Here is a 25496-nt window from a genome sequence, read left to right as displayed (position 1 = left end):
ACACAGGGGCCCCATGATCCCCTATTGCCCGGGGGCCCCATGAGTTGTCAGTCCGCCCCTAGTCCCAATGCTTCTATGTATTTTTCACCAGAGCGGCGTCTTCAGGAAGTCTTCATTACTGAGTATGCCATAGTAAAAGTGCCCAGTAGGAAAGTTGTTAAGCTGATCATTTGAAGAAGCACATGGAACCCACTCCTTGACCTAAAGCACCCTTGGGAGATCATATGCTGTTTGACCTACCTGTAAAAAGGGGTCATTTTTTTTTTTGGACACAAGTGGTGAAGAGTTGGGGAGATTGGGTTGATCTTACATCCATTGAAGGATTTACATCATTGTGTGGCGTTGGGTTATACACTCTGGTGGACTTTTACTTTTATTTCATGTTTAATTTGTTTGTTTTCTATTCTGCACAAATTTGTATTTACGTATTTTTAATGTATTATTAGGAATCTAGCAAGTGCCTATATTAATTTCCGCATATTGTATCACTAGTAATTGTAATACTGCATGTATTTTGTTTTCACTTGTATATCTGCTTTTTTGCATTGGATAGGCGCGACTGTATTGGTAACATACCTTTTAAACATTAGGCATATTGAACATAATAAAGGGTAGTGCAACCTTACATGTTCACTATAGAGAAGCTATGCAGTTATTAAGTTGCATCCAGACACTCCATTGCTTACAAAAGGACTCACATTTGCCGTTTTAATGGAAAACATGAGATAAAACTGTGTTAGTGTTTAAACTGTTCATGAAAATTACGTAGTCAGGAAGATCTCTTTGCATCAAGGCAGCAGCTATGATTTTCTTGGCGGGAATTAGACAGTGTGTGATAAACATCCCATGGTTATAAGACCATTGTTTGTTATTTCTGTGAAGAAGAACCATAGCTTGATCTGGTTTGATATTAAACTTTTTGATAGTTGATATGACAGTAAAAGCAAACTCCCAAAATGGGAAGATCTTATGACATGGACACATTGAGAAGCATACCTTTGTCACTGCAGTCTCCTCAACACATGGAGGGCGTATTAGGGAATATTCTTGGTAAGTGTAGAGGAGTATAACACTAGCAGTGTAATAATTTGAGAGAGGAGTAGAGATATAATAATTTATAGATGTGTGAGCTATATGCAGCAACCTTCAGAAGGTGGACACTGGCAAACAGAAAACAAAAACATGAAAGGCCTTCCCATTATAACCCTGTACCTAATAGTCATACCTCAGTTTCGAAAACAAACAGTACACAGGGCCAAAACACAGAAGGGACCTGTGTTCATCAATGGACTCCAATTAAAAGATTACAAGTACAAACATTCTATTTTCTCTCTGTCCATATAGCTACTCTAAAAGCAATCTTACTTAGGGGGTGGACACTGCCACTGAGAGATCCAAAGGAAGTTAAACTCTTACTAAAAGAGTGTCTGAAAGAATTTTCGTCTGGAAGACCAGAGAAATAATAAAGAAGCAACTACTTAGAAACTGGTACTATAAAGAAAGGCACCAAGAATGAATCTGGTGTACCAGAGAAGGGCAGGTAGCACCACTAGGGGAAGACTGTTATCTGAAGGATAATGGAGCTCATCTGAAATGAGGACAGAGACCAAACATGCTGGAGAAGGTAGCCTGCTCAGCACCTGTATACATCTAGGTCCCAGAAGGGTTAGAGCTTGGAGCCTGTTTGTATCTGACAGGAAAACTACATAAGGCTATAAAAATGTTGTCAAAGACTGGACACACAATAACAAGCATTACTTCACACCTGAGACTCTGTGATCGCTGGAAGGCTCCATGGAAGGGAATTAAACGTTACTCACCAAGCTGCCTTTGCCTGTTGCATAGGCACACTCTCAAGGAGTCTTCCGGGACAAGACATGTAAGTGTCATGTTTCTGGATTTGGAAAGCACTTTGTGGCTAACTAACATGGAACTAGATCCAGAAAGCATGACGAGCAGGCCCCACATCTTTGATCCAGCAAAGTGCAGCCTTCAAGACTATTCTTAAGATCAGCCAATGTGAATTACTGCTGTATAGAATCCAGTTCAAGCAGTATATGAAAATCTGAGTTGATAAAAGAATAGATAATGTAAAACAAAAAACCTAGGATTTTATTCAGCAGAACTGAGAGAAGAGCTTGCAACCTCATAGGTCACCAGCAAAAATTGAAACATGACTGTGAAGGGATTGTTATAGAAGACTTTCAACTTTTAGACTGCTGTTTGTACATGCTCACCTCCTTGAAGACATCTACATAAAACCGACATATCTATGAATTACTATATCCGTGTGTCCCTCAATGAACAATAAAGAAAATGAGTTTACAATATTGCCACTTTTCACAATATTGTTTGTCCTGAAAAAATATGTAATACCTTTCTGTCTTATGTCTTGACAAAGTAATTGCTGAATCAAAAGGCGCATAGCTAAAGTTTAAAACAATTGCTGTAGTCTATAAGGGGTATACAGGCTCAGCAGTTGAAGTAGTGAAGTCCTACCACTTCCACCCCCGGTACTTCTGGACCAATTGTTGTTTTATTAAAATATCAATTTTTTGCAAACACATGCTGTAATGGTGGTACAGAAAACAGCACAATAGGGATGCAGCTTGATGGTGTGGTCTATTCATTGTTTAAGCTTACGGCATCAGCTTTTCTTTGCCTATGGGATCCTGAGATTTAAAGTGGTTCTAAAGGCAGAAGGTTTATTACCTTTTTGCATTTTATGCATGATTGTAAAAACCCCATGAATGTAAAACCCCTTTTTTTTTCTTAGATACAAATAATAGAAAATTATAGTGGTCTAGACAACATTATTAGTTCCTGCAGATAAGTATTTTATTTGAAAGCGCAAGTGATTTTTCATTCAGTGCTTAGCTGGACCCTCCAAAGTAGGAAGCCTATGCTCCAAGGTGTCTCAATCTCCTCACCTCCTAGGTGACCTTGGTCATCAAGCAGGACTCAATGGAGGGGGTCTCACTTTTAGCAATGCAGAGGGATATCTGACATACAGGTGAAACTCGAAAAATTTGAATATCGTGCAAAAGTAAATTTATTTCAGTAATGCAACTTAAAAGGTGAAACTAATAAATGAGATAGACTCATTACATGCAAAGCAAGATAGTTCAAGCTGTGATTTGTCATAATTGTGATGATTATGGCTTACAGCTCATGAAAACCCCAAATCCACAATCTCAGAAAATTAGAATATTACATGCAATCAATAAAACAAGGATTGTAGATAGAACAATATTGGACCTCTGAAGAGTATAGGCATGCATATGTACTCAATACTTGGTTTGGGCCCCTTTTGCAGCAATTACTGCCTCAATGCGGCGTGGCATGGAAGCTGTCAGCCTGTGGCACTGCTGAGGTGTTATGGAAGACCAGGATGCTTCAATAGCGGCCTTCAGCTCTTCTGCATTGTTCGGTCTTATGTCTCTCATCTTTCTCTTGGCAATGCCCCATAGATTCTCTATGCGGTTCAGGTCAGGCGAGTTTGCTGGCCAATCAAGCACAGTAATCCCATGGTCATTGAACCAGGTTTTGGTGCTTTTGGCAGTGTGGGCAGGTGCCAAGTCCTGCTGGAAAGTGAAGTCAGCATCCCCATAAAGCTCGTCTGTGGAAGGAAGCATGAAGTGCTCCAAAATCTCCTGGTAGATGGCTGCGTTGACCCTGGACTTAATGAAGCACAGTGAACCTACACCAGCAGATGACATGGCTCCCCAAATCAACACAGACTGTGGAAATTTCACACTGGACTTTAAGCATCTTTCAGTGTGTGCCTCTCCATTCTTCCTCCATACTCTGGGTCCTTGGTATCCAAATGAGATGCAAAAGTTGCTCTCATCAAAAGAGGACTTTGGACCACTGTTCAACAGACCAGGTCTGTTTTTCTTTAGCCAGGTTGTTCAGGAGCGGCTTGGCAAGAGGAATACAACATTTGAAGCCCATGTCCAGGATCTGTCTGTGTGTGGTGGCTCTTGATGCACTGACTCCAGCCTCAGTCCACTCCTTGTGAAAGTCCCAAACACTGTTGAATGGCCTTTTCCTGACAATCCTCTCCAGGCTGCGGTCATCCCTGCTGCTTGTGCACCTTTTTATTCCACACTTTTCCTTTCCACATAACTTTCTATTAATGTGCTTTGATACAGCACTTTGGGAACATCCAACTTCTTTTGCAATTACCTTTTGAGACTTTCCCTCCTTATGGAGGGTGTCAATGATGGTTTTCTGCACAACTGTCAGGTCAGCAGTCTTTCCCATGATTGTAATTCCTACTGAACCAGACTGAGAGACCATTTAAAGGCTCAGGAACCCTTTGCAGGTGTTATGGCTTAATTAGCTGATTTGATTAAAGTGGGACACTTTGAGCCTAGAATATTGCACCTTTTCACAATATTCTAATTTTCTGAGATTGTGGATTAGGGGTTTTCATGAGCTGTAAGCCATAATCATCACAATTATGACAAATCATGGCTTGAACTATCTTGCTTTGCATGTAATGAGTCTATCTCATATATTAGTTTCACCTTTTAAGTTGCATTACTGAAATAAATGAACTTTTGCATGATATTCTAATGTTTTGAGTTTCACCTGTAGGAGTTCAAATGAGAAAGAAGACTATTTTCTTAAGCTATCCAAGCTATCCAAATAAGGATATATAATCACTGGCCACTTTATTAGGTTCAATTGCTTGGGAACACAAATTGATAATCAGCCAATCACATGGCAGCAACTCAATACATTTAGGCATCTACTGTAGAAGTGGTGAAGACAACTTACTGAAGTTCAAACCGAGTATCAGAATGGGGAAAAGGGGATTTAAATGACTTTGAACGTGACATGGTTGTTGGTGCCACAATGGCTAGTATTAAAGAATAGCCCAAAAAAAGAGAAAATAACCACTGTTCAGCAATTGTGTAGACGAAAAATGCCTTGTTGATGTTAGAGGTCAGAGGAGAATGGGAAGACTTGTTCGAGAATATAGAAAGGCATGCTATCATGTCAATATGGACCAAAATCTCTGAGGAATGTTTCCAACGCTTTGTTGAATCTATGCCATGAAGAATTAAGGCTGTTCTGAGGGCAAAAGGGGGTCCAAGGTGTACCTAATAAAGTGGCCAGTAAGGGCAATATCAGAAGGTCAGGGGATTCTTGCACTATAACCTAAATGTGGCTTTAAAAGTGGAATCTCTTTTGAATCCCACTGGATGACCAAGGGGGTAGAGGCTGACGCTACAACTTCCTATGTGAAGGAGGCAATGCCATTCAACTGCACAATAAGACATTGCCAACTGGTTTGCCTGTTCACTTCAGTGAATTGGATTCTCCAACAAAATGAGAAGTGATGTCACGGAGATCCCCCAGTTCAAAGTGAACTAGACAGATTTGCTGAGATTCTGCTTATACCTGTCCTGTAGGCCCTGAATCTAATTCCAAATAAGAAAAATACATATAGCTATACTCCCAGGGACTGCCTAATTACCAGGTGTTTTATAGATGCTTTTACCTGATTGTTTTTCAGAGTGTAGATGAATGGGCTTAGAAGTGGTGCCACAATCCCAGTCATGAGTCCAGAGAGTTTACTGATGTCTATGGCTGCCAGAGTAATGCCCCTCATACACAGGAAGAGTGAACTTCCATAAATTATAACTACAATAAGGAGATGAGAGACACATGTAGAGAAAGACTTCCATCTTTCACCCACCTTGGAGGCCTTTGTTATAGCTAATATTATAAAACCATATGATATCAATATGAAAATCAGAGACCCAAACACAACCAAAAAAGAGCAGCATAGGTTAACAATCTGAATTGTCCTGATGTCAGTGCAGGCAAGCTTTAGAAGCTGTTCTGCATCACAGAAGAAGTGATCGATGACATTAGGGCCACAAAAATAAATGTTAGTAATTAGAAGAGTTGGGATAATGGTATCTGCAAATCCAGCTAGCCAACAACTCAGAATCAGGCACAGGCAGAATTCAGGGGTCATTACTGCTGTATAGTGCAAAGGGTGACATACAGCTGTGTACCTGTCAAAAGACATGACTGCAAGCAGAAGTAGCTCAACTGAACCCAGTAAAAAGTAGAAATAGCATTGAGTTAGACAACTCTGAAATGAGATCAATCGATTATCACTTGCTAAGATAGTGAGAAACTTTGGTATAATGGTGGAAGTAAAGCATATGTCCAGGATGGATAGGTTGACCAAAAAATAATACATGGGTGTATGGAGTGGGTGGCTCTTCCAGACGGTTAAAATGATAATTATGTTTCCAGACAAAGTAACAATGTGAATGGGAATAAGTAATGAAAAAGAAAAAGTCCTCATTGTTAAAGTCATTGGAAATGCTGCCAGCATGAAGTTAATAACACTACTTCTGTTTTCCATGATGATCTGATTTTCAAGTCAAAGGTATGCAGTGAAAATGTCTTGTCTATTATTGCAGCCCTATAGGGCCATGTAGGTCCCAGCATGGGCCATGTTCTAATTTCTTCTTAAGTTATTCTCTGCATTAATACATTTAGAAGAATTAAAGCTAAATAATAATTTTAATAATTCATCATATAATACAGTGGTCTCCAAACTGCGGCCCAGGGGTTGGATGTGGCCCTTTGCTTGCCTTTATCCGGCCCTCAGGGCACTTTTCCTCCCACTGATACAAGACACTATTCCTTTCCTCTCACCAACAATGGGACATAATTACTGCTACTGCCATCAACAATGAGGCACTATTTCTCCCATTGACTCCAACTATGGGGCACTATTCTTGCCACTGACACCAATGATGGGGCAGTATTCCTCCCACTGATACCAATGATGGGGCACTATTTCCCCCCACTGACACCAACAATAGTACATTATTCCTCCCACTGACACCAATGATGGGGCACTATTCCTGCCACCAACACCAACGATGGGGCACTATTTCCCCTCAATGACATCAACAATAGGACACTATTCCTCAAACTGACACCAATGATGGGGCATTATTCCTCCTACTTACACCAATGAAGGGGCGCTATTCCTCCCCCTAATACCAAAGATGCATTTGTTTACTGCCACTGATGCCAGGACAATCTCTACTCCCAATGGCCACAGTTAGACCACCGAAAGTCTGATGAACAGTAAACTGGCCCTATGTTTAGAAAGTTTGGAGACCCCTGATATAATATGATGAAATGTTCACAGCAGGTAGTATAATAGTATCCTTGATGTATCCATTAAATGCATGTGCCTCTACTATGGGGACTCATAAATTTTAGAGTTAGGACCACAGATGATCAGGGTGCCGTGTCGTGGCTCTGTGGCTTACGTATGTATTTGCAAATGTGTGCTAACTAAACCCCTGTTATAAACGCATACTGTTAGACAGGTTAATTCGGTTGTTAGCAAGCTGGCTGGCAAGTTGTCCAAGAACATTGTTCTCTCCCCCTTTTTTTCACTATGTGATGCCTGTTTATGTGTCCTTGCTTCATAAGCCAGTTATAGACTTGGGCGGGTGGCCACTTTTATGCATGTTTGAGTTTTTGGTACGTGGGTGCACTAGGGCCCTGGTTGCCATTGTGCTACATGCTGGGGTCCAGTGCACTCCTTTGCCTTTAAGAGGGGTGGCTCCCTCAGGTCCACCTGCCCTTGATCTATCCATTAAATGCATGTGCCTCTACTATGGGGACTCATAAATTTTAGAGTTAGGACCACAGATGATCAGGGTGCCGTGTCGTGGCTCTGTGGCTTACGTATGTATTTGCAAATGTGTGCTAACTAAACCCCTGTTATAAACGCATACTGTTAGACAGGTTAATTCGGTTGTTAGCAAGCTGGCTGGCAAGTTGTCCAAGAACATTGTTCTCTCCCCCTTTTTTTCACTATGTGATGCCTGTTTATGTGTCCTTGCTTCATAAGCCAGTTATAGACTTGGGCGGGTGGCCACTTTTATGCAAGTATAATAGATATGACTTAAATATCTGGCTCTAACTCCATGGAGTTGATTACTATAAATGACTGGATATAAGCTTTTTTTTAAATTAAATAATAGTACAATATATCGAATCTGGCATATATAACTAGATAATCATTTATGTTGTTTACATTCTAATACTTTACAATCCAGATGTTTTAGGCAATATTTTCTCATTCTCAAATGGAGTTTGTGTGTCTGTTGCTACAGATTCAGTCATTGCAGATTGAGTCACTTATCCTTTCCTAGTGACTGCACCATGCTATGCATAATTGGTAATAACGGCCATACAACCCACTGCAACGCCACTTATAAATAATACCAAGCAGTCTCTTGTGTGATTCATAATGCATTCATACTAAGGGATGCAGTCTGATGGGACATCTTTTTTTTTAAATGTTACTGTAAAAATTACAATGAATTTACTGCATCATGGACACTAATTGCATGATTGAATTGACTCATTGTCTTGCAGGTATTTCTATGCACTTACTTCAGACATTTGCATAGCTTCCCTCCCATGGAACCAAATCTCTATGCCCCTCTTTCCTTTTTGATGTCATTCTTTTTGATCTGGTGATTACATTTCCTTAAAAAAAAATATTTAATTTCTATAAGTGTTATACAACTCTAAACTGTTTATCCAACTTCTAAATGATTGCATTTGGTATGGTGAAAACCCAGTATAAAGGAATAGAAGACTTGTAAAAAAGGCACTTGTGGGTTAACTGGTTATTTTTGCTTAATAATTCTTCATGGGTGTGTAACTGGAGAGTTGCAGGGATTTGTTTCTTGCTTGCATACTTTGTACTAAAAGGTGTGTCTTTTTGTCTTTTTAGAAAATTGGGAACTATGCATTTGTCCCCCTCATGCCCAAGGATACCTTAACCTCTTCCTGTCTGCTGTCTATAGACTATGGTCAGACTGGAACTATACATCTGCCCGCATCGGCACCCAGGAGCCCGGCAATCAGTATGTCGCCCGGACACTGAAGTTCACATTACTGCTGTTTCTGGGCGATCACATGATGTTTTGCCACACGATTGCTGTGTCCAGTCACAACAATCACATAGTAAACACTAAAAACTGAAACTAAAGACCGCTTCTCTCTGCTCTCAGTGTGAGAACAGAGAGAAGCGATGCTGCAGCCTGTGAGTGTATAGCAGCATTTCAGGCTGCATGTACTCTCACAGACTGCTGTACCAACCACCCCATTGTCCCTGATCACTTCTCCTTTGTCCCTGATCACTGCCTCAATGTAGTGTCAATTAACAAGGCAACCAGCCCTGTCACCTGTCCTAGTGCTCACAAAAACATCACCATACACCATACCAGTGTCCTGATCACCGCCATACCCCATACCAACACCCTGATCACCTCCATATACCATACCAGCACCCTGATCACCGCCATACCCCATACCAACACCGTGATAACCGCTATACCCCATACCACCATCCTGATAATTCCATATGCCATGCCAGCATCCTGATCACCGCCATGCCTCATACCAACACTGTGATAACCGCTATACCCCATACCAGCATCCTGATAATTCCATATGCCATGCCAGCATCCTGATCACCACCATGCCTCATACCAACACTATGATAACAGCTATACCCCATACCACCATCCTGATAATTCCATATGCCATGCCAGCATCCTGATCACCACCATGCCTCATACCAACACCGTGATAACCGCTATACCCCATACCAGCATCCTGATAATTCCATATGCCATGCCAGCCTCCTGATCACCGCCATGCCTCATACCAGCGTCCTAATCACTGCCATCATACCGGCATCTGGCATTTTAGGGTCTCAACTGATCAATTTTCAGATATACCCCATAGTTTGTAGACCCTTTAGCTTTCACACAGGCTAAATAATATACACTGTTTTGGCTTATTTTTACCCTCGAAATTTAGCAGAATACATTTTGGCTTAAATTTATGAAGATAAATGATTTATTTACAACATTTTATAACAAAAACTAAGGGAAAATATTTTCAAAATTTTCAGTCTTTTCATTTATATAGCAAAATAAAAAACAGTGGTGATCAAATACCACCAAAAGAAAGCTCTGACTCACACAAATTTCATATGAGTACAGTGTTGCACAGCTAATTGGCACTTTAAGTGTGACAGTGCTGAGAGCTGAAAATTGGCCTGGACTGGAAGGGGGTGAAAGTGTCCAGACTTAAAGTGGTTAATACACATACATTTGAACCACAGCTCCAGCCAAACCCATACTACATACCTAATGTGGTATAATCCTAGGGAAAAGCTGCACACTGGTGATGTCTTCAAAGGCAACTTTGACTTTATGGTGCACCTTTCTTTAACTTTATATACCTAGTTTGGTTGTGTATTCTAAAATCATCTAGCCCACTACAGGCCACACTAGAAACTGTTTATGAAGGAACATACCAAGCGGAAAGTATTGAATGTGGTTTTAGACAGGGTTTGCTAAGTGGAGTAGATACAGTTGTGTTCAAAATAATAGCAGTCAGACATCACTAACCTGACCAATCACTGTTTTTGGTAGAAATGATATTTCTACGTGGCAAATAATTTACTAGCAGGTGTAGTAGAGTAATAGAAATCCAACAGACCCAACAGTCATGATATGCATGCTGCTGATTCTGTGTAATTGAATCCCTAATTGAAAGGGGCATGTTCAAAATAATAGCAGTGTGGAGTTCTATTAGTGAGGTTATTCATTTGTTGAAAAACAGGTGGCAATTATTGCCCTTATTTAAGGAAGGAAGGCAGCAAATGTTGTACATGCTGGTTACAGTGCATTTCTCTCTGAAATTCTGAGGAAAATGGGTTGTTCCAGACATTGTTCAGAAGATCAGCGTACCTTGATTAAAAAGTTGATTGGAGAGGGGAAAACTTATAAAGAAGTGCAGAAAATGATAGGCTGCTCAGCTAAAATTGATCAAAGTTCCTCCTGCGCTATAAATGGTGAAAAAAAACAACCTTAAAGCTGCCAGCACTCTCCTGCTGATACCTGATACAGTGTAAACATAAATAAATAAATAGTGTGGCGCTCTAAAATAGATATAAAAATATATATATATAAATATAACCATTTATAATACGTGACCAAATAAATAAGTGACCAATTCATAAAGTGAAATAATAAAAGTATATCAAAAAGATATAAATAAATACCTCAAGTGATCTAAATAATATACCTAGTGTCTCCAAGTCTTGTTGATGCATAAAAGACATAACATAAAGTGATCATATATAATTATATCCTATATAAAGTGAACAACGTGCTAAAGTGCCAAAAAAGTGTATAAAAACATATATTTCAATTCTTGAATATTCTTAAAACACTCAGTCCATCAAGTGATAACCGAATCATGCGATGTGTAGTGATGAAAAATGGTGATTTGTGTCAAACTCCTCTCCTACAGGTGGCTAAATTGCCTCCTCACCTCCTCCCGGTGACCACTAAGGGCCAGCAGGCTTGCAGGATCACCCTGGATCCTTATTCCACAAAAGACCAGCAGCTTTTCTCCTTCTTTTTTATGTGAGACTCCTGTTTCTCTCACTCCACCAGGATATTTCTGAAGGACAATGACTCACCAGTCCAGTGAGTCAAAAAAGAGAATGCCCTCTAAGTGCATTAGTTCATGACTCCTTTATTTGCAAAAAAGTATAGAGTGACAACACTCACATTTTCTGCCAGTCCACCCTCCTCACCGATGTGTGGGTGTACTCCATGTGCATGGGACTTCCTAGGTGTAGCAAGATGGCGTCAAACGCCTGAAATGCGTCACCGCGCACCGGAAACTGCGGACTCGCGAACCTACGCGTTACGTCACTGTCTGCTCGTGACTTCCTCGGGGTATCGCATGACAGGCACAATTCCTCCCTTTATATTTACCTAAGCAATTGCGGCCCGCCTTGTAAACACCCGGCGGTAACCGCGCCATTTTCATGAAGCCTTCCCTTTCTCTTAACCGCGGCCATTTTCTTAGTGCCCTACTATGTCTTTAGTGCCTCTTATCACACAATGGGAACGATTATGGAATACATCCTATAAAAAAGTCAATGCTATACAACCTAAAAGACTTGTGAGTCTTTACTCAAATTAGAAAATCTTTACTGCATCACTTTGATCTAACCCTAAAAAACTATGAATATTAGAATATAAAGAAAAAATGTTTTATTAGAATAATGTTAAAACAGAATTAAAAAATCATTAAAAAATCTATAAAAAAATTTAATAAAAAAATATAAGGAATATACTTAGGGGGAATCTTCCTATAAACCCGACACTCAAAAAATTCAGAAAAAAATTTAATATTTAATATTTAAACATTTAAATATTAAAACCCTCCCTTCATCATGTAGTCTACCCACACATTTACAAATTATAATTATATTAAAAATCAATAAAAAATTGATAAAAAATTGATTATAAGAAATCCTTTTCATTGCTACATAATCATACATATATTAAAACCTTTAATTTCATATGTATAAATATAAAATATTCCGTATGCAAACCCACAGTCTAAAAGTTCAATATTCATATAATAAACACCACATGAACCTCCCATCCATTTCTATTAACAATATTTATAGAAACCCACAGAATGTAATATATAAGTCCTCAAAAATCACTAATAAAACAATTTAAGTCAAATTCAACATTTAACCCTTTTGGGGCCTGGGTATTCATGTGATAAATCCACCTGGACTCCGCCTGACTAAGGGATTTTATTTTATTCGTGCCTCTCCAATGCCTCTTGAATTTCTCAATCCCCCAAAATTTTAGTGTACTGGGGTCTTTGTTATGATGCATGGCAAAGTGTCTGGAGACACTGTGCTTCGAAAATCCTTTATTGATGTTCTGGACATGCTCTCTAAGACGTTTCCACAAAGGCCTCTTTGTTCTGCCTATGTACTGAAGTCCACAGTCACACTCTAAGCAATACACAACTCCTTCTGTTTTGCACGATATAAATTCATTAATCTGATATACCTGGCCTGTAACAGTAGCAGTAAAATCTTTCCTTCGTTTATTCTGTCGTCTAGTAGCTATGCAGGTATAACAATTCCTGCATGGGAAAAAACCTTTATCATTTAAGAATGTGATATGATTGTTAGTGGGGGGGTCCAATACGTTCTTGACAACCCTTGACCTAATAGTAGGCGCTCTTCTATAAATAAATCTAGGGCCATCTGGTAATGACTCACCTATAACCGGATCTAATTTAAGGATATTCCAATACTTTCTAAATATACTTTCTATCTTTTTAAAGTGGATATTGAAATCCAAGATAACCGCAGTTTGTGAATCTGTTTGTTTGACCTTGGACCTGTCCTTCAAAAAATTCTCCCTGTCCATATTACCCACTTCCTTAATTCTAGATTCTATATCTTCTCTCGAATACCCTTTTTCGACAAATTTAGATCCTAATAATTCCGCTTGTTGAAAATAATCGTGAGCATAGGTGCAGTTCCTTCTGATTCTCACAAACTGTCCTTTGGGGATATTAAATATCCATGGCGGGTAATGACAACTGCCCCTAGGGATATACCCATTGCGATCAACCGTTTTGAAGTGAGTCCTAGTAGAAATAAGACCGTTACTTATCCTAATATTAAGATTAGAGATGAGCGAATCGAACCAGGCGAACCGGAATTCGAGTCGAATTTCAGGAAATATTCGAAGGAACACATGTTTAGCGGTTGAAACATTGTATCTATTAGTTTACATTTAGGATACAGATGTTTCAACCACTGTTCATGTGAAGAAGCTGTGAGAGAACTGTCAGAAATAGAGGAACTCTGCACATACACTTTTTGCCGGCTTGGAATTATTCTTCTTTTCATCCTACTTCTTCTTCTTCTTCTTCTTCTTCATCCTTCATCCTCATCCTCTTCTTCTGAGGATGAGGATGAGGATGAAGAAGAAGAAGAAGAAGTAGGATGAAAAGAAGAATAATTCCAAGCCGGCAAAAAGTGTATGTGCAGAGTTCCTCTATTCTGCAGATACACTTAGAGGAGCTCTGCAGATACACTTAGAGGAGCTCTGCACATACACTTTTTGCCTGTTTGGAATTAATCTTATTTTCATCCTACTTCTTCTTCTTCTTCTTCTTCATCCTCATCCTCATCCTCAGAAGAAGAAGAAGAGGATGAAGAAGAAGAAGAAGAAGAAGTAGGATGAAAATAAGAATAATTGCAAGCCGGCAAAAAGTGTATGTGCAGAGTTCCTCTATTCTGCAGATACACTTAGAGGAGCTCTGCAGATACACTTAGAGGAGCTCTGCACATACACTTTTTGCCTGTTTGGAATTAATCTTATTTTCATCCTACTTCTTCTTCTTCTTCTTCTTCATCCTCATCCTCATCCTCAGAAGAAGAAGAAGAGGATGAAGAAGAAGAAGAAGAAGAAGTAGGATGAAAATAAGAATAATTCCAAGCCGGCAAAAAGTGTATCTGCAGAGCTCCTCTAAGTGTATCTGCAGAGCTCCTCTAAATGTATCTGCAGAATAGAGGAACTCTGCACATACACTTTTTGCCGGAAACCGCTGTATGGAGGGAATGTCCCAGAACTGTCAGAAATAGACTATTTCTGACAGTTCTGGGACATTCACTCCATACAGCGGTTTCAACCGCTGTATGGAGGGAATGTCATAGAACTGTCAGAAATAGACTATTAATGACAGTTCTGGGACATTCCCTCCATACAGCGGTTGAAACAGCTGTATGGAGTGAATGTCCCAGAACTGTCATAAATAGTCTATTTCTGACAGTTCTGGGACAATCACTCCATACAGCGGTTTCAACCGCTGTATGGAGGGAATGTCATAGAACTGTCAGAAATAGACTATTAATGACAGTTCTGGGACTGTCCTTCCATACAGCGGTTGAAACATTGTATCTATTTGTTTCCATAAATGGATCCATTTATGGAAACAAATAGATACAATGTTTCAACCGCTGTATGGAAGGAATGTCCCAGAACTGTCATAAATAGTCTATTTCTGACAGTTCTATGACATTCCCTCCATACAGCGGTTGAAACAGCTGTATGGAGTGAATGTCCCAGAACTGTCATAAATAGTCTATTTCTGACAGTTCTGGGACATTCACTCCATACAGCGGTTGAAACATTGTATCTATTTTTTTCCATAAATGACATTCTGCAGATACACTTAGAGGAGCGCTGCAGATACACTTTTTGCCGGCTTGGAATTATTCTTATTTTCATCCTACTTCTTCTTTTTCTTCTGATGAGGATGAAGAAGAAGAAGTAGGATGAAAATAAGATTAATTCCAAGCCGGCAAAAAGTGTATCTGCAGCGCTCCTCTAAGTGTATTTGCAGAATGTCATTTATGGAAAAAAATAGATACAATGTTTCAACCGCTGTATGGAAGGACAGTCCCAGAACTGTCATAAATAGTCTATTTTTGACAGTTCTGGGACATTCACTCCATACAGCTGTTTCAACCGCTGTATGGAGGGAATGTCATAGAACTGTCAGAAATAGACTATTAATGACAGTTCTGGGACTGTCCTTCCATACAGCGGTTGAAACATTGTATCTATTTGTTTCCATAAATGGATCCATTTATGGAAACAAATAGATACAATGTTTCAACCGCTGTATGGAAGGAATGTCCCAGAACTGTCATAAATAGTCTATTTCTGACAGTTCTATGACATTCCCTCCATACAGCGGTTGAAACCGCTGTATGGAGTGAATGTCCCAGAACTGTCAGAAATAGACAGAAACTGTCACAGAACTGTCCTTCTTCTCCTTCTTCTCCTTCTTCTCATCCTTCTTCTCATCCTTCTTCTCATCCTTCTTCTCATCCTTCTTCTCATCCTTCTTCTCATCCTTCTTCTCATCCTTCTTCTCATCCTTCTTCTCATCCTTCTCCTTCTTCTCATCCTTCTCCTTCTTCTCATCCTTCTCCTTCTCCTTCTTCTCATCCTTCTCCTTCTTCTCATCCTTCTTCTCATCCTTCTCCTTCTTCTCATCCTTCTCCTTCTTCTCATCCTTCTCCTTCTCCTTCTTCTCATCCTTCTCCTTCTCCTTCTTCTCATCCTTCTCCTTCTCCTTCTTCTCATCCTTCTCCTTCTCCATCTTCTCATCCTTCTCCTTTTCCTTCTTCTCATCCTTCTCCTTCTTCTCATCCTTCTCCTTCTTCTCATCCTTCTCCTTCTTCTCATCCTTCTCCTTCTTCTCATCCTTCTCCTTCTTCTCATCCTTCTCCTTCTCCTTCTTCTCATCCTTCTCCTTCTTCTCATCCTTCTCCTTCTCCTTCTTCTCCTTCTCCTTCTTCTCATCCTTCTCCTTCTTCTCATCCTTCTCCTTCTTCTCATCCTTCTCCTTCTTCTCATCCTTCTCCTTGTTCTCATCCTTCTCCTTCTTCTCATCCTTCTCCTTCTTCTCATCCTTCTCCTTCTCCTTCTTCTCATCCTTCTCCTTCTTCTCATCCTTCTCCTTCTCCTTCTTCTCCTTCTCCTTCTTCTCATCCTTCTCCTTCTTCTCATCCTTCTCCTTCTTCTCATCCTTCTCCTTCTTCTCATCCTTCTCCTTCTCCTTCTTCTCATCCTTCTCCTTCTTCTCATCCTTCTCCTTCTCCATCTTCTCATCCTTCTCCTTCTCCTTCTTCTCATCCTTCTCCTTCTCCTTCTTCTCATCCTTCTCCTTCTCCATCTTCTCATCCTTCTCCTTCTCCATCTTCTCATCCTTCTCCTTCTCCTTCTTCTCATCCTTCTCCTTCTCCTTCTTCTCATCCTTCTCCTTCTTCTCATCCTTCTCCTTCTTCTCATCCTTCTCCTTCTTCTCATCCTTCTCCTTCTTCTCATCCTTCTCCTTCTTCTCATCCTTCTCCTTCTTCTCATCCTTCTTCTCATCCTTCTCCTTCTTCTCATCCTTCTTCTCATCCTTCTCCTTCTTCTCATCCTTCTCCTTCTTCTCATCCTTCTCCTTCTTCTCATCCTTCTCCTTCTTCTCATCCTTCTCCTTCTTCTCATCCTTCTCCATCTTCTCATTCTCCTTCTCCATCTTCTCATCCTTCTCCTTTTCCTTCTTCTCATCCTTCTCCTTTTCCTTCTTCTCATCCTTCTCCTTCTGCTTCTCCTTCTCCTTCTTCTCATCCTTCTCCTTCTTCTCATCCTTCTCCTTCTCCTTCTTCTCATCCTTCTCCTTCTCCTCATCCTTCTCCTTCTCCTTCTTCTTCTCATCCTTCTCCTTCTCCATCTTCTCATCCTTCTCCTTCTCCATCTTGTCATCCTTCTCCTTCTCCTTCTTCTCATCCTTCTCCTTCTCCATCTTCTCATCCTTCTCCTTCTCCATCTTCTCATCCTTCTCCTTCTCCATCTTCTCATCCTTCTCCTTCTCCATCTTCTCATCCTTCTCCTTCTCCTTCTTCTCATCCTTCTCCTTCTCCTTCTTCTCATCCTTCTCCTTCTTCTCATCCTTCTCCTTCTCCTTCTTCTCATCCTTCTCCTTCTCCTTCTTCTCATCCTTCTCCTTCTCCTTCTTCTCATCCTTCTCCTTCTCCTTCTTCTCATCCTTCTCCTTCTCCTTCTTCTCATCCTTCTCCTTCTCCTTCTTCTCATCCTTCTCCTTCTCCTTCTTCTCATCCTTCTCCTTCTTCTCATCCTTCTCCTTCTCCTTCTTCTCATCCTTCTCCTTCTCCTTCTTCTCATCCTTCTCCTTCTCCTTCTTCTCATCCTTCTCCTTCTCCTTCTTCTCATCCTTCTCCTTCTTCTCATCCTTCTCCTTCTCCTTCTTCTCATCCTTCTCCTTCTCCTTCTTCTCATCCTTCCTCATCTCCAAGGGCATTTAAATTAAAGGTACAGTGTTCTGCACTAATTTAAAGGCTCTCTGAAGCCTAGAAACCCTTTTTATAAGTCATCTTCGTAGCGAAGAAATTCGCATCGAATCGAATTTCACACTGGAATTCGCCGAATCAGCCGAATCGAATTTTTGAGAAATTCGCTCATCTCTAATTAAGATCTAAAAAATTAATTTCACTATTACTAGACTCCCATGTGAATCTAATATTTTTGTTATTGTCATTAAGTTTGTTCAAAAATGTAGATAGGGTAGTCAAATTGCCCTCCCAAATGACAATCACATCATCAATGTATCTTTTAAAAATCTTCAACTCCTCTGGGAAGTACGGATATAAGTCCCTACTCTCCCAATATCCCATAAAAATATTGGCCACGCTCGGTGCATATCTTGCACCCATCGCAACTCCTTTTATCTGTTTATAGTATTTATTATCATGCCAGAAATAATTGTGACTCAGACAGAACTCTAGGCAGTCTAATAAATATTTCCTCTGGGTCCAAGATAAATCACTGTATGTCCTAAGTCCCCAGCTCACTGCTTCCATTGCATCTTCATGACTAATAATAGTATATAATGAGGACACGTCTGCACTGGCCAACATAAGCTCTTGTCTACCTTTGAATTCAGTCAATATTTGTATGAGTTGCTTCGTATCCCTTAGATATGATTTCATTTGCTTTACAACCGGTTGTAGAAATTCATCAATATATTGCCCCATTCTAGCCAGGACCGATTGTATGCCGTTTACTATCGGTCTCCCTGGTGGATTTTTTTCATCTTTATGGATTTTGGGAACGGTATATATGACCGGTACTCGACAAGTATCTGGCACAAGATATCTGGCTTCCTTTTTATTTAAAATATTTTTATCTACTCCCTTTTTGACTAATAATTCCAATTCTTTTTTATATTGTGCCGTTTATATCGTGCAAAACAGAAGGAGTTGTGTATTGCTTAGAGTGACTGTGGACTTCAGTACATAGGCAGAACAAAGAGGCCTTTGTGGAAACGTCTTAGAGAGCATGTCCAGAACATCAATAAAGGATTTTCGAAGCACAGTGTCTCCAGACACTTTGCCATGCATCATAACAAAGACCCCAGTACACTAAAATTTTGGGGGATTGAGAAATTCAAGAGGCATTGGAGAGGCACGAATAAAATAAAATCCCTTAGTCAGGCGGAGTCCAGGTGGATTTATCACATGAATACCCAGGCCCCAAAAGGGTTAAATGTTGAATTTGACTTAAATTGTTTTATTAGTGATTTTTGAGGACTTATATATTACATTCTGTGGGTTTCTATAAATATTGTTAATAGAAATGGATGGGAGGTTCATGTGGTGTTTATTATATGAATATTGAACTTTTAGACTGTGGGTTTGCATACGGAATATTTTATATTTATACATATGAAATTAATGGTTTTAATATATGTATGATTATGTAGCAATGAAAAGGATTTCTTATAATCAATTTTTTATCAATTTTTTATTGATTTTTAATATAATTATAATTTGTAAATGTGTGGGTAGACTACATGATGAAGGGAGGGTTTTAATATTTAAATGTTTAAATATTAAATATTAAATTTTTTTCTGAATTTTTTGAGTGTCGGGTTTATAGGAAGATTCCCCCCAAGTATATTCCTTATATTTTTTTATTAAAATTTTTTATAGATTTTTTAATGATTTTTTAATTCTGTTTTAACATTATTCTAATAAAACATTTTTTCTTTATATTCTAATATTCATAGTTTTTTAGGGTTAGATCAAAGTGATGCAGTAAAGATTTTCTAATTTGAGTAAAGACTCACAAGTCTTTTAGGTTGTATAGCATTGACTTTTTTATAGGATGTATTCCATAAGTGTTCCCATTGTGTGATAAGAGGCACTAAAGACATAGTAGGGCACTAAGAAATTGGCCGCGGTTAAGAGAAAGGGAAGGCTTCATGAAAATGGCGCGGTTACCGCCGGGTGTTTACAAGGCGGGCCGCAATTGCTTAGGTAGATATAAAGGGAGGAATTGTGCCTGTCATGCGATACCCCGAGGAAGTCGCGAGCAGACAGTGACGTAACGCGTAGGTTCGCGAGTCCGCAGTTTCCGGTGCGCGGTGACGCATTTCCGGCGTTTGACGCCATCTTGCTACACCTAGGAAGTCCCATGCACATGGAGTACACCCACACATCGGTGAGGAGGGTGGACTGGCAGAAAATGTGAGTGTTGTCACTCTATACTTTTTTGCAAATAAAGGAGTCATGAACTAATGCACTTAGAGGGCATTCTCTTTTTTGACTCACTGGACTGGTGAGTCATTGTCCTTCAGAAATATCCTGGTGGAGTGAGAGAAACAGGAGTCTCACATAAAAAAGAAGGAGAAAAGCTGCTGGTCTTTTGTGGAATAAGGATCCAGGGTGATCCTGCAAGCCTGCTGGCCCTTAGTGGTCACCGGGAGGAGGTGAGGAGGCAATTTAGCCACCTGTAGGAGAGGAGTTTGACACAAATCACCATTTTTCATCACTACACATCGCATGATTCGGTTATCACTTGATGGACTGAGTGTTTTAAGAATATTCAAGAATTGAAATATATGTTTTTATACACTTTTTTGGCACTTTAGCACGTTGTTCACTTTATATAGGATATAATTATATATGATCACTTTATGTTATGTCTTTTATGCACCAACAAGACTTGGAGACACTAGGTATATTATTTAGATCACTTGACGTATTTATTTATATCTTTTTGATATACTTTTATTATTTCACTTTATGAATTGGTCACTTATTTATTTGGTCACGTATTATAAATGGTTATATTTATATATATATATTTTTATATCTATTTTAGAGCGCCACACTATTTATTTATTTATGCTCAGCTAAAATGACTGCAAATGCTTTAAAATGGCAACCAAAACCTGAAAGACGTGAAAGAAAGCAAAAAACTACCATTCGAATGGATAGAAGAATAGCCAAAATGACAAGGACTCAGCCAACAATCAGCTCCAGGAAGATCAAAGAAGGTCTAAAGTTACCTGTGAGTACTGTTACAATTAGAAGACGCCTATGTGAAGCCAAGCTATCTGCAAGAAGCCCCCCGCAAAGTCCCACTGTTGAAAAAAGACATGTGCTGAAGAGGTTACAATTTGCCAAAGAGCACATTGACTGGCCTAAAGAGAAATGGCGCAACATTTTGTGGACTGATGAAAGTAAGATTGTTCTTTTTGGGTCTAGTGGCTGGAGACAGTTTGTCAGACGACCCCCAAACACTGAATTCAAGCCACAGTACACTGTGAAGACAGTGAAGCATGGTTGCGCAAGCATCATGACATGGGGATGTTTCTCATACTACGGTGTTGGGCCTATTTAACGCATACCAGGGATCATGGATCAGTTTGAATACATCAGAATACTTGAAGAGGTCATGCTGCCTTATGCTGAAGAGGAAATGCCCTTCAAATGGGTGTTCCAACAAGACAACGACCCCAAACATACCAGTAAACGTGCAACATCTTGGTTCCAGACCAACAAGATTGACGTTATGGAGTGGCCAGCCCAATCCCCGGATCTTAATCCAATAGAAAACTTGTGGGGTGACATCAAAAATGCAGTTTCTGAGGCAAAACCAAGAAATAGAGAAGAACTGTGGAATGTAGTCCAATCATCCTGGGCTGCAATACCTGTTCACAGGTGCCAGAAGTTGGTTGACTCCATGCAACACAGATGTACAGCAGTTCTCAGAAACAGTGCTTATACAACTAAATATTAATTAAGTGATTCAAAGGAAAGCAAAATCTTCAAACATTTTTCAGTTTATATAGTGAATGTTTGAGTTTGTAAAGAAGAATACAAACACTGATATTTTTTTTGAACAGTCTAATATTCACTTTTCTTCAATTTTTTTAGAGGAACAACACAAATTTGATATATTTTTCTTCATGTTTTGATATGGAATAGAATGTGTAGTGTTCCCAATGCATTTGTGTGTATGGAAATAAAAGCTATTAGAAGGAATTTGAGCTTTATTCACTTTTTTCAACACACTGCTATTATTTTGAACACAACTGTATATGTGCAGTGCAGATATTCCCACAAGTTTCATCAATCTTCTTTTTGAAGTGATCAGCAATGTCCTGAGCAGTAAGTGAGTTACTGCGTGGAGGTGGTGGGCAGCAAAGTAGACAGGTAAAAGACAGAAGAGCTGATGAGGAAAGGTTCTGCTGTTGAGGTTGCAAGGAGTGCAGAGATGGGAGATTACAAGGTCAAGGGTGTTACCATCAGAATGAGTGGAGGACTGTTTACATTATTTTAGATCAAAAGATGAGGTAAGTTGAGAAGCTGAAATGTTGCCGGATTGTTAACATTAACAGGAATGTTAAAGTCACTAAGAATTATAGTTCGGTATTTCAGAGGTGGGAAAGTGGGGTAGTCAGGCAGTAAAGTCATCAAGGAAGTGTGACATCTGGTCCAGGAGGCCACTAGATAAGTGCAATCCTTAGAGAATTTGGAGAAAATAGACAAATACAGTTTGCCTCAAAAGAAGAGAGGGATAGGAAGGAATTTAAAGTGCACAGTGGGAATAGAAGCAAACCAACGCCACCTGTTTTCTGTCCATTAGGACTGCGTAAGTGAGTCCAGGGAACGCCACCATGGGAGATGGAAGAGGCAGAGTCAGACTCTTGAAGCCAGCTTTCAGTAATGACACGTAGGTTAAGGGAAGACAAAAAGGTCATGGACAGATGTGAGCTTGTTATAGACAGAGAGGGTATTCCAGAGAACACATGAAAAAGGGGGATGATTTTTAGAAGCAGGGAATAGAGATTAAACTGAGTGGATTGTGGCTATTGCCAGAGGAAAAGGGTCCTGGGTGTGGGGGTAGTAGTGAGATACTGGAAGGCCAAGATTAGGGAGATATGACCAGAGATTAGGAGGCGAGGGAGGAGGAGGAAAGTAAGATGGGAGCAGGGGCAGACTGACCATTTTGAAACTCGGGCACTGCCCGAGGGCCCAGGGTCAGTGGGGGGCCCATGAGATCCCCCTGGTACTTTTTTCATAGGCTTTTTTGAGTTTGGGCAAGGACACAGGGGCCCCATGATCCCCTATTGCCCGGGGGCCCCATGAGTTGTCAGTCCGCCCCTGGATGGGAGTGAGATGTACTGTATATGAGTGCACATACCCCACTGTCCTTGTGTTTGGGTCAGCATGTGGGTTAAGTATTTGCAGATGGTGATGGGTTTAGTAGTAAGTAGAGGGTAGGAGTGAGGGTGATACAGTTATATATAAGATATGGGGTGTATAAGAAGGTTACAGAGAGGTTACAGAGGGTTAGAGAGAGAACATAAGAAGGAAGAGTAGAGAGAGCATATGAAATGGTAGAGGGAGTAGGAATCAGACTTGATAAGAGATGCTATAGAAAACGCTGGTTTGCTTGCAGTCTGGAGCAGAGCATAATTGTTTTTTTTTTTTGCATTTTCTTACTCTTTAGTTAAACTGTTGTATTCAACTGCTTAATACTTGTGCAAAAATACTTAGGGAAAATGTCCCTGACTGTGATATTATTGATATAGGGCTAAGAAAGAAACATTGGTATGGATTTACTAAAAGCACATAGAGTATGCACTTTGCAAGTGCAGTTGCCCCAGAGCTTAGTAAATGAGATGAAGCTTAATTTTTCAAAGAATGCCTAATTAAATGCAAGGAAAATAAAAATACAGCACCTTTGCATACTTTTCAATACTTGACAGATTTGGCTGTTGTTCATGATGGGACTGTTGTTAACAGCAAAATACCTATATTTCTCAGTTCATGACTGGAGATATGATTTTCTTTGGAACGTGGTTTGTCTTTCTGCCTCATTGCACTATTCCGCAAATATTTGCCACTTCATGTTTCTACAGAACATTTTTTCTGTCGCCAGATGATCTCTTTATTCTTTTTGTCTCTTTATGTTCTGTCACCCCTTTTGATTCCAGCTTTTCATCACAGTTTTCTACAAAGTCTCTACCATGCTAAGCTTTCGCTCACCACTTTTGGACATGTACTCAACTGTGTCACATTCCAGCTGAACTTAATTAAAGCCCAAATCCAGGAAAGAAAATTACATCTAAATAGTGGTTTTTGGCATTATTTAACTTATATCGTGCAAAATAATGGATCAAATCACGGTTTCCTCGATAAGCTGACTGTACCAGCCTACACCCCCCCCCCCTTTGACAGATGCTGTCTTGAATTGCAACACAGCAAGAAAATGCAAGATAAACAGGGTTAGGGCATAACAAGATCACACACAAGGCATCAAACTTAAACAATAGTCAAATTATATTGCAGGAATTAGCCCCTGGTTAGACCTGTGGGCAAGGGGTCATCTTCAGGTAGTGACTCAGGGGCCACAGGTGGCGGGGGGGGGCACAAACGTCCTTCTCCCGAACCTCACCTGGGCCCACGATTGTATCCTCAAACATGTCAGTGCTGTCTGTTGTACTGAAAGGAATTGCTGGAATTCCAGGGCTCCTGACACCAGTAGCCGCTAGCCAGATCTAGAGTGGAGAAAAACTTGGCTTGACCCAGGGTAGCGGGCAGGCATCCCAGTGGGTGCACACATTGAGTTTATGATAGTCCACACTGTCCATTCTGGTCCTCTTTAGCACCAGGATTACATGGGCTGCCCAGGGACTGTGGCTTTCTCGGATAACTCCACTCTGTAGCATATTACAGAGTAAATCCTTAACTACTTGACACAGTGCTGGGGGAATGTGACAATACCACTTCTGGATGGGAGGTGTAGCCCCTGTGTGAATTGGGTGGTTGATGGCCTGGTGAACCCGTAATCCTCTGGACCTGTGGCAAATACTAATAAGTGCTTTTCCAACAGCTGTTGGAGGAGTCTCTGCTGTGACAGGGGAAAGTCTTTGAAGGGTATATCCAGTTGTTCCAGTAGTGACTTGTATTGGGCCTCTTCTCAGGACACCATGGCTGCCTATAGAGGGGCAAAAACTGCTTCTACACCTGGTTGGGCCTTGAAAATGCAGTGGGGAGGCATCATGTAGAGATCTGCCAAGAGGACGTGCTTGGCTAGTGATATGGGCATTGTCCCCAGATTGATAAGCTGCAACAAGACTCTTCATCAGTGAACTTTAGACAAAGTACAGCCCACCATCCACTCCCCACGAAGCCACAGTGTCCTTGCGGGGTTCAACAATAACAGTGGCCCCCTGTAGTTTCTTGTGGGTCACCTCTTGCAGGGGGGCCAGGAGTAATGTTTTGCTTGGGAGGGCATGCAGACCATCCCTTCTTGCTCCAGTTTTTTACTTAGCTGCCTAATGCTAGGTCTAGAGCACTCTAAGCCATATGGTTCACAGGCAGAAGCCCTGGGCCCACAGGCTGGAATGTTCATACTTGGTCAACAGGTGAGCCAGGTCCAAGTCTTTCAGAGCATTCATGCCCAATACAACAGGCACTGCAGGGTTGACTGGGCTGCAGGTCACCACCATTCCTACCCTCTCCACCATCTGGTCCTTGATTTGAATGCTCACCCAGATTATGCCTTCTACCAGGATACAGTAGGTAGATTGTTGGCCTCTAGGGGAAAGCCAGCGGGGGTGAAGTTGTTCCTGTACCCCAAACCTCTGTGCATAAAAGCTATACTCCATGACAATGACCTCTGACCCACTGTCAA

General features: G+C 40.4%; 1 protein-coding gene across 1 annotated transcript; it reads right to left on the bottom strand.

The window, feature by feature from the left end:
- Window positions 1–5461: 5461 nt before the first annotated feature.
- Window positions 5462–6394, bottom strand: LOC149454888 (olfactory receptor 6J1-like). Its single transcript, XM_089686999.1, has one exon. It carries the CDS (start codon window positions 6392–6394, stop codon window positions 5462–5464), a length of 933 nt encoding a protein of 310 aa, XP_089543125.1.
- Window positions 6395–25496: the final 19102 nt, after the last annotated feature.

Source organism: Staurois parvus, unplaced genomic scaffold (assembly GCF_062004578.1).
Source record: "Staurois parvus isolate SC_StPar_1 unplaced genomic scaffold, SC_StPar_1.0 ptg000415l, whole genome shotgun sequence".
In the NCBI taxonomy this organism is placed as follows: domain Eukaryota; kingdom Metazoa; phylum Chordata; class Amphibia; order Anura; family Ranidae; genus Staurois; species Staurois parvus.
Note: the sequence above shows the minus strand (reverse complement) of the source record. Positions and strands in the feature narration are given on the sequence as shown.